Here is a 10,044-nt window from a genome sequence, read left to right as displayed (position 1 = left end):
TTTAAAACATATTTTAATTATTGGAAATAAATAGACCTTATCAAATATTATTTTATATTTTCATCGGCAATTTGATGTATTAATAGTTAGTGACGTCATTGTCATTCCCTTATATCATTCATTAAATTATCAAACATTTTAATAATTTAGGATAATTTCCAAGGTAAATATATAAAATAATTTAATAATAAGTACATTTTTACAAATATATTTAAGTAATTTAACATTTTTGTTAACAGTTTATAATTTAATCAGTCCAGACTGTGTCAAATGAGCCCAACAATTTGTAAAATTACATATTTTTTGATTTTTTGTACTATCTTACTATCTATAGCGCATATTTAAGAACTAAAAAGTATCATTTTTAGTGCTACAACTTCTGAGCTCTGGCGATAAGCCATTTACGAATATGGACTATGAACTTGTGAGTCAAATCAAGACTTGAGACTTAAAGAGTTGATTAGAGTACTGGTAATCTGATTCATACAAACAATTGAAGAGTTGGGAGTCGACTCTTTGATTCAACTCATTAGACTGAACTGAATTGAAAGATTCAGTTCAGCAGAATGAGTTGAAATTCCTATCCCTATTGAAATTAGTTAAAAGGAACCTTTTATGTAATGAATTTACACAGAATGGTTATGTTCTGCGCAACATAATTTTTCTGTTTTGATATTCTTAATATCAAGAAAGAAATTAATGCTACATAAATAAATTATCACACAATCACTCGCATAATTGCACCCATCCAGTTACATTGTCGATCTATGATATACCGAGATACACTTTAGAGTATCACACAAGGGCGTATTCAGGTAGGAGATATGAGTTCTGTTGTCCTGAGCAGAAAATTTTTAAAAAGGTCAGACAAATAATAAATATTAATTATATATCAAACCAACACATTAATTTTGATATCATTTTTATGATTTACTCCCATCATGATTTTACAAATAAATCAACATATATTTATAATAACATAATTTTGTGATAAAATATTATCTTACTAGAGTAAATTTAAACTATAAAACTATCATAGTTGGAAATAAGAAGATTGTATAAGATCTCAGATTTACATTTAACGGTAAAAAAAGATTCTAGAAGGATTGTTTAGTTATAATCTATAAGAGTATGTTTTATTACAATATTAAAAAAATCAATATACTTTTTTAAGTCTTATCCAGTATAAATATACATTGATTTTTTTTTTATTAACATAAATTAACTCATTATATATACATACAAAATAAAATAGATAATTTTTATATATTTAAATTTAATATGTGTCATATCTATTTTTATACATATAGTTATAAATAATTTAATTACCTAAAGAAATTACATATAATATAAAACAATTTTATTTAAAAAAAAAAAATAATAACTAATTATTATATTAATAAATTAGGTAGAATTTGTTAAACTAGCCATTAAGAGTTCGATTTTATTTAAAAAATTTTTGCCTTCCATTTTATCCCATCGTACTTTTTTGAAGGAACCTCCTAAATTTTCCCATTTTCTTTCTTTTACCAGTTGACCACCAAAAAAATCTTTTTTCGGTGAATGTGCAATACTCACACAAACATTGCCTTGTGGTTCACATTTAACCGATATCAATCTGAATAAAAAATAAAAAATACCATGAATGGTGAAAACAAAATAACATTATATATTAGTAATACCTATCTCCTATTGGTGATGCTAATAAACATGAACTAGCATTTCCCATAGGTTCAACTGGACCAAGTCCAAGATGAGAAGAACTAGCTAAGAATTGCCATCCTTGTGTTTTAGCCACAGACTGCACTCCCATTATTTGATGTTGATAAATCTATAACAATTAATACATTAAATTAAAACATTGTATTATGAATTATTTAAATTATCTTATATTACTTGACAAAAAATGAGATCTCTTAATTCTTGAGGTTCATATGATAAATACATAACTCGACCATCACGACAAATACATTTCAATGATTTTTTCATTACATGTACAACTAAAGAAGTTCTACAAATACAGTCAAATCCATGTGAAACAATAGTTACTTTAACACAGGCTTGTGTTGGAGAATTTAATGAATTCCAATGTGAAATTATTATAGGATCTTTAACCTAGAATAAATAAATTATATTCACTTAGTATTTTAACAACTGTATAGCTTAAAATTAATTAACCTCTTTAGCTAATGTATCAATGACATATTCTGTGCGTAATCTCATAAAAAAATGTTGAGCTTGTTCAATGATTTGTTCCAATAAAGTTTGACTAAAAGTAATTCAAGAATGTAAGTATTATACATATTGATTTGTTTTAGTACTAAAATACTTTAATTTTTAACCTTTTAGACATTTCTAATAGTTCTAAACGATCTGATGCATTTGGGCCAGCAACTGCTCGACGTTTACTAGGACCTAAAGGCCCAGAAGAAGGATGAGGAAATGGTTGATGAGTATTTTTATGGTGTACTTCTCTTAGTAATTGATGTAAAGAGTGTTCCAATACATGGTCATGATCAGTTTTAGATGGTAGTACAGTATTAGGATTGCCATTTGTTGAACTATGACATAAGCCAATAATTAACTGTATACCAGGAAAGACCTGAATAAAAAATAAAATAATATTAGGATTTAAAAAATCAGAAAAAGTAATGGTTTCACTTTTACATACTGTAGCTGAAATTTGATTTCCAACAACCATGTGTGGAATCGTTGCTTGTAACTGAACTGCTTCCTTGGCTAGCTGATTGAACAATTCTTTACAAAATAACAAATTTTGTGCAGCTTCCAATTTTTGTTGCCAATGCATATCTGAATTAAGAGTAGCTGGGGCTGAACCAAGTAGATTTACTGAGGTATTAAAAATATTTTCTTGATCTAAAGAATAAAATTTAAAAAAAATAATTATAACTGTCAATTAATAAATAAAAATAAATATTGAATACTTAATGGAATCCAAAGAAAATTAAAATTACATTAATTTAGTAAGTGATAAATTATGCATTTCTCTCTTTCATTTTTATTTTAGTTATTTATTTTCTACACATAATATATTTATCAATAAATATGATTTATTGAATGTAATACTAATTCCTGTTTAATTAATCAAAATAACATATTAACTAAATAACATTTTTTTAATATATATTAAGTTACCTTTTTGGCATAGTACCATTATATATGATACTCCATGTAATTCAGTAGGTACAGTTACTCTTAGTGCAGAAGGTGATTTTGTCATTGAAACATTTTGACTGGGGGAAGATGATGGACTACTAGAAGAAGTTCCAATAGTTGATTGAACATCATCTTCAGCTTTTGTCACTTCAAACATCCCACTTTGTCCAAATTTTGAACCAGCTAGATAAAATATTAAACATTATGTTTGATTGTATTTAAAAAAAATTATAAACACAAAGAATTTATTAAAATAAATAATAAAACCAGAGCATGATGGAGTTTTGTGATACATTAATTTCCTATACAAAACCGACCTACAATTTATTTAACAGACCAAAAATATAAAAATAAAAAGATTTTTAAACATGATAAAAAAATGCATAATGTTATTATTTATATTTTACAAAAAACTGAAAATAAATGCAATTGTTTTATGGCTTAGTTAAATCTTCAAAACCTATTAGTTTATTGAAAACATTTAGAAAGAAAACATGCTTTCATTAGACGTACATATAATTGACATGTTCACTAATGAGTTAGATATATATATAAACAGATTTAGATTCATATATGGATTATATGTAAACATTTAACTTATCAAAAAAATAATAGAATCTTTTTAAATGATATTACCTGTTTTAAAACTCAAATCACCAATAATCGCTGTAGAAACTTTTTTTAATCTCCAATTTTGTCGTAACCTTAATAATTCAATATGAAAATCAGGTGTTGTTCGGTTTCTCATAAACTCATTCTGACTACTTCTTAAACGTTCTACAGCTGACATTATGATATTAGACGCACTAGCTAATGCCTAATGTCAAAACAAAAATAATACTATATCATTAAATTAATCATCCAACAAAAATCAGTATGATACAAGGACCAAATATTTATCTTTAGTTATGATGATGATAATTGATGAATATTGTATAGACTATAGAACTATAACAGAAAATATTTAAATATTAATAATAATAATAAAAAATACTTTATTATTATTATTATTATTATAAAGTAGTAAATAAGTAATAAAATAGAAAAAATTGGTTTTTTGAAATTATTTTTATTGATTCTGTAAATGTAAAACTATGGGGTCACAATAGATTTTTGGAAGAAAATTGGGGTCGTGGTCCTAAAAAGATTGAGAAGCACTGAATTAAACCATTAATGGGAAGTCATATAAATGTACAAATATACAATCATAAATTATCTTGGCACTGCTCGGCGCTCGGAATAACCAGTAGATCACCTATTTGGGTAGATAACGTACGACATCACTACCAAAATATCTTATAGTTAATACTTTACATTAAATTTTTATGTCATAAGATAAGAACTAATTCTACTATTAAAAGAAAAATAAACAAAAATTTTGTAAACATGTTAGGCCTATAATTTAAGTTAATATTATATAACTAATAATATTTAAGGTAAAATACTAATAAAATCAAAATATGCTTTTCTATAGTATACACTCAATTTCTAAATTTAAGTAATATATAATTTCAAGGGAATATTTTTAACTAAAAATTGTTAAATAAAAAAAGAAATATTTAAACTTAATTTATATGGCTCAAAATCTAAAATGATTTTAATTATTTATTCAAATGAAGTAACGTATAATATCTATATCATAAAATCTAAAAATTAAGCTCAGCAAACCTTTTTGCGAAGATATATTTGAGCCATTGGTTTGGTTTCAATAGAATCCGTGGGAATTGGATCTAGTATCATATATCGCTTTTCTTTTGTGACAGCTAAGACATCAGATATAACACAAATTTCTGTCGCTGCTCTCCTACTCAAAAAAAATAAAATAATAATAATAATTACTGAATAAACAAAATTGTTTAAAAATATACTGCAACATTACTTCAGCTTAGAAACAACTGAATCAATCCATCCGGATAAAGGTACATTAGGTGACTGCTCTTTGGGTTCTTCTTCACTTTTAACCTCCACTTCTGGTTGTTTAATATCTTCTTCAACCTTACTGAAGTCAATTCTTTGTGCAAGCTTTGACAAATTGTCTGACATAGACAATGCTCTTCAAAAATAAGCAATGTGTTATTACATTCATCAAATAACATAATTTTCATTCATTATCTAGTTAATGTTCAATAAAACCAAAAATATACTTACGGTTGATAGATTTCCTGTCCATCGTAAGAAATTTCTTGAATTATGTTTTCAGCCTGCGTTTCAATACTTATATTTACACTAGTAGAATATGCCATGATGGTCAATAATTTACAATAAATTTTATTTAATGAGTATATCTTCAATAAATATTAAAAATACTTAAATAAACTAAAAGAAAAATATGTTTTTGGCTTTAATACGAATTTATCTAAAACTTTTAATTTATTTAAATGTTATCATTTAGAACTTTATTGTAGCATCGCCTGAGTTTCAGAATTCTAGATGATAAAATATATCAATACCAAGCACAGATGCAAGACATATTAATGATACCACGGTAACAAAACCATTTTGAAGGTCATGGCTTATTATTCCATGGTTTTTAATATAATTTGTTGTGCCGATGATAACAAACATCGTATTTTGTTTACAACGACAATGTACTGAAGTTTTACAAAATAATTAAAAACATTCATTGTATTTCACGTAATATTTAATAGCTATAATTAAAAAGTAATTTAAGTTTATCTTTTTAAAAATGTCGAATTTTCCACCTACTCCTACCAATCCAAATGTTCAAAACAGATTCGGCCAGTACCCGAATCAGACTTATCCGGTTAGTTAAATTTTGTTTGTAAACATGTTTATTATTAGCTTTAACTCTACAGTCTGTGTGTATTACAGGTACAGCAAAGGCCTGGCATGTACCAACAAGGTGGTCCAATGCCTCAAGGCGTACCGCCAAATGCTATGATGGGAGCACGTGGACCACCAACTCAAGGTTTTAGTCCTATGAGACATGGAGCTGGCCCCATGGTACCAAACCAACCAACACCGGGCAAAAGACCAGCCGATAATCGAAATCCTCCTCCTATGAGCAAAGGGTACATATTTAAAAACTACAACAATATTATTTAATATATTTATTATACAAATAAATAAACAAGTAGTTTATACATAGAAGTAAATCATTAGCTAGGCTGGAGTATTATTATATTTATAGTTTACAAATGGTTTCAGATTAAATTTCATCATCGGGTATATATTATTAAGTTAATAAAATCTTGACTGGTTATTAAAAAATTAAGGAATTAAATAATTAAGGAATACAATGAGAAAAATTGGTTGTTTTCACAGAGATTATTTAATTTAATAGGAGAGATTATTTAAATTTAAAATAAGTTCTGACTAGAACTATTTATAGTAGTCACTCGATAATTTGAAATTCAGAGGACTAAGCTAAAAATTTGATTTATAGAGGTTTTCGATTTACCGAGTGTTCGAATAATCCAAGGAAAAAAATTAATTTGAATTAAAGAGAGGTGAAAAATTATATGTATATATTAAATTTATTAATTGACTATTATATATTATACATATTATGTATTTTACATTTATTAAGTGACATTTATTATATTATTATATTTTACTTTTTTAAGAAATCTGTTCTTTTTTTTTTTTTTTTTGTTAAATTGTTGGCCACAATCTGATCCATAGTGTTATCTAACTTACTGATAGTCTTGAAAATTGTATCGTATCCTTTTTCGTACATTTCAGAATGCTCGAAAATTTTTCGCAATTCTGACATAAAAATGGTAAAATTTTACGATTAAAGTTCAGATTAGGTAAGTAAGGTACGATAAAATATATAAACTACAATAATATTTAATTGCCGTTCTTATTCATTTCATTACAAGTAAGTAAAATAGATGTACATATGAATATACTTTATACATATGAACCTTCAAATTGTAGAATGAGTCCCACCAACAGACATTTCTAATTATCAAGGGGACTGGAATACATGTATTTTCTTCTAATTATAGAGGTTTTCTCAGGGGTCTAAGCATTTAGTTCAATTTATGGAGATTTTCAAATTATCGAGTGACTACTGTATTTATTTATATTTAATTTTACGTGTATTATGCAATTACTAATTTTTAATATTATTATATTATTTAATGTACTTATCTCCAATTATATAAATCATCTAAATCATCAACATTTTAAGTTATTATTGTAGGTTTTAAATAATAATTATTTTCTGTATAATATTACTTATGATTTTCCAAAGTGATTTTATTTATTATTAATCTCAATATTTTATTATAAAATTGACAACAACTATTTAAATTTATAAATTAGAAATACAGTATTAATCATAAGATAAATATAATTTAACTTTTGAAATCAATGTTTTTTACGATAAAAATATAATCAAAATAAATACAAGATAATTATTTTTTCATAACCACAAAAAAATAAAGTATTATTAGCACTATTACTATTATTTAAGTATTTTTTGACTGTATTATATTTTTAGTGATTTTCCTCACAATATACAAGTACAAAATAACAGTATTGGCATGAGTAAAAAAAAGAAAAAATTGGCTGATAAAATATTGCCTCAAAAAGTAAGGGATCTTGTTCCAGAATCCCAGGCATATATGGATCTTTTAGCTTTTGAAAGGAAATTGGATTCAACTATTATGAGGAAACGATTAGATATACAAGTAATATAAGATGTTTTTAAGTATTATCAATGTAAATATGTAAATCATTTTTTTATTTTTTCATGGTTTTTATAATTATAGGAAGCATTAAAACGCCCAATGAAGCAAAAACGTAAATTGCGTATATTTATATCAAATACATTTTATCCTGCTAAGGAGCCTGGTGAAAATGAAGAAGGTAGTGTTGCTTCATGGGAATTAAGAGTTGAAGGACGTTTGTTAGAAGATTCTAAAAATGAACCAAATAAAGTAATTATTTTTATAATTTAATTCAAATTGTATTTTTATTTATTTTATTTTGTAGATTAAAAGAAAATTTTCTTCTTTCTTTAAATCATTGGTAATTGAACTTGATAAAGATTTATATGGACCTGATAATCATTTGGTTGAATGGCACCGTACTGCAACCACTCAAGAAACTGATGGATTTCAAGTATGATATCAAAATGTATTCTACTTTAATAAATTTATATCTAACAATATTTTGAATAAAGGTAAAACGTCCTGGCGATAAAAATGTACGTTGTACAATTCTATTGCTTCTTGATTACCAACCATTACAATTTAAGTTGGATCAACGTTTAGCTCGTCTTTTGGGTGTTCACACTCAAACCAGACCTGTTATTATAAGTGCTTTATGGCAGTTTATAAAAACCCACAAATTACAAGTAAAAAAAACTACACAAACTATACAAATTATATAGTATAATAAGAAGTATATTTATTTAGGATTCTCATGAAAAAGAGTATATTAACTGTGACAAGTATTTGGAACAAATATTTAATTGTTCTCGTATGAAATTTGCTGAAGTTCCACAAAGACTTAATACTTTACTTCATCCTCCTGATCCAATAGTTATTAATCATATTATAAGGTAATATCAATTTTGTTTTTATTTTTTAATATAATAAATAAATCTTAAATTTAATTTATAAGTGTTGAGGGCGTTGAACAAAAACAAACAGCATGCTATGATATTGATGTTGAAGTTGATGATACGCTAAAAGCACAAATGAATAATTTCTTGCTATCCACTGCTAGTCAGCAAGAAATTCAGGTAATTTAATTTTTAAATTATACATAGGACTTTATTTTTTTAAAAATATCTTATAATTTTCAATCTAGAGCCTGGATAATAAAATTCACGAAACAGTTGAAACAATTAATCAATTAAAAACAAATAGAGAATTCTTTTTAAGTTTTGCTAAAGATCCTCAACAATTTATATATAAATGGATAATCTCACAAACTAGAGACTTAAAGGTATTTATGAAATTAATTATGGTTATTATAATGTTTTTGATTTATATATTATATTATATTATAAATTATACTCTTTAATTTTTTTAATGTGATACACTCATTTTATCAGTTAGCTTGTGTTTTAATAGTTTAATTTGAAGTCGTTGATAGTTTTCTACATAATCTTTTTAGAAATAATATTTTTGCTATTTAAAGAAAAAAATGTAGTGATAAAAAAAAGCTTTCATTTATATTTAATTATTAATATTTTTTTAATCATAAAAATATTATTTGTACATTAGAAGTATACATATTTTTTTTTTTTAACTATAGACAATGACAGATGTTGTGGGAAATCCTGAAGAAGAACGAAGAGCAGAATTTTACTATCAACCATGGACTCAAGAAGCTGTTAATCGTTACTTTTATTCAAAAGTTCAACAAAAACGGGCCGAACTTGAACATCAATTGGGTATTCGCAGTTCATAATACACATTTTTATTATTCTCTGCTATAATATTTATTTAGATGATGATTTTATAAAACATTTTTTATATAATAGTTAATATTAACTGCTTGTTTGTGAAATTTCTTGATAATATTTGTTTATTTGTTTTTTTTTGTAAGTCCATTTAATTAATGGTTAGTGGTATTTTTAATTTGATATGTAGTAGTTTATAAAAAGTACTGATAAGAAATACTTCATAACAAATAAATAATTTTAAGGTATATTATTCGATATTTCAGATAAATTACTTAAATATTAATATTAAGAATAAATATAAATAAATATTAGCATTTTTCTTACTATTTTTTTTTTTTTTATCGAAAACATATTCAATGCATATTATGATTTTAAAATGTTTAAGTTAAATTTTTAGCTTTTAAGATCCTGTCTTGCACTTATATTTATCCTAATATAATAATACTGATTAAATAAAAAATATTGTTAAGCTATGTGTT

General features: G+C 25.1%; 2 protein-coding genes across 2 annotated transcripts; one reads left to right on the top strand and one right to left on the bottom strand.

Moving 5' to 3' along the window:
• Positions 1-1,043: 1,043 nt before the first annotated feature.
• On the bottom strand, positions 1,044-5,518 carry LOC112686369 (mediator of RNA polymerase II transcription subunit 17). Its single transcript, XM_025558602.1, has 11 exons — positions 5,326-5,518; positions 5,057-5,230; positions 4,846-4,981; positions 3,814-3,994; positions 3,157-3,360; positions 2,672-2,877; positions 2,343-2,602; positions 2,179-2,269; positions 1,897-2,115; positions 1,683-1,831; positions 1,044-1,618 (listed from the first exon to the last, which is right to left on the bottom strand). Exons 1-11 carry the CDS (start codon positions 5,418-5,420, stop codon positions 1,405-1,407), a joined length of 1,929 nt encoding a protein of 642 aa, XP_025414387.1. The 5' UTR covers positions 5,421-5,518; the 3' UTR covers positions 1,044-1,404.
• A 216-nt stretch (positions 5,519-5,734) lies between these two features.
• On the top strand, positions 5,735-9,783 carry LOC112686370 (brahma-associated protein of 60 kDa). The gene is made up of 10 exons (XM_025558603.1): positions 5,735-5,941; positions 6,010-6,209; positions 7,649-7,838; positions 7,920-8,087; positions 8,143-8,271; positions 8,333-8,506; positions 8,568-8,713; positions 8,776-8,896; positions 8,965-9,102; positions 9,415-9,783. Exons 1-10 carry the CDS (start codon positions 5,864-5,866, stop codon positions 9,568-9,570), a joined length of 1,500 nt encoding a protein of 499 aa, XP_025414388.1. The 5' UTR covers positions 5,735-5,863; the 3' UTR covers positions 9,571-9,783.
• The last annotated feature ends 261 nt before the right edge of the window (positions 9,784-10,044 follow it).

The sequence above is a fragment of the Sipha flava genome, unplaced genomic scaffold (assembly GCF_003268045.1).
Source record: "Sipha flava isolate LNK unplaced genomic scaffold, YSA_version1 307_pilon_pilon, whole genome shotgun sequence".
Classification (NCBI taxonomy): domain Eukaryota; kingdom Metazoa; phylum Arthropoda; class Insecta; order Hemiptera; family Aphididae; genus Sipha; species Sipha flava.
This window is presented reverse-complemented; position numbering and strand designations above follow the sequence as displayed.

Excerpts from the sequence above, each read along its gene's own strand:
- LOC112686370 (XM_025558603.1), top strand. The coding sequence starts at position 5,864 with ATGTCGAATTTTCCACCTACTCCTACCAATCCAAATGTTCAAAACAGA. Across the intron at positions 8,272-8,332 it reads AAGAAACTGATGGATTTCAA|GTAAAACGTCCTGGCGATAA; the intron begins GTATGATATCAA and ends TTTTGAATAAAG. Across the intron at positions 8,714-8,775 it reads GTTATTAATCATATTATAAG|TGTTGAGGGCGTTGAACAAA; the intron begins GTAATATCAATT and ends TTAATTTATAAG.
- LOC112686369 (XM_025558602.1), bottom strand. The coding sequence starts at position 5,420 with ATGGCATATTCTACTAGTGTAAATATAAGTATTGAAACGCAGGCTGAA. Across the intron at positions 4,982-5,056 it reads TCAGTTGTTTCTAAGCTGAA|GAGAGCAGCGACAGAAATTT; the intron begins GTAATGTTGCAG and ends TTTTTTGAGTAG. Across the intron at positions 3,995-4,845 it reads AAATATATCTTCGCAAAAAG|GCATTAGCTAGTGCGTCTAA; the intron begins GTTTGCTGAGCT and ends TTTTGACATTAG.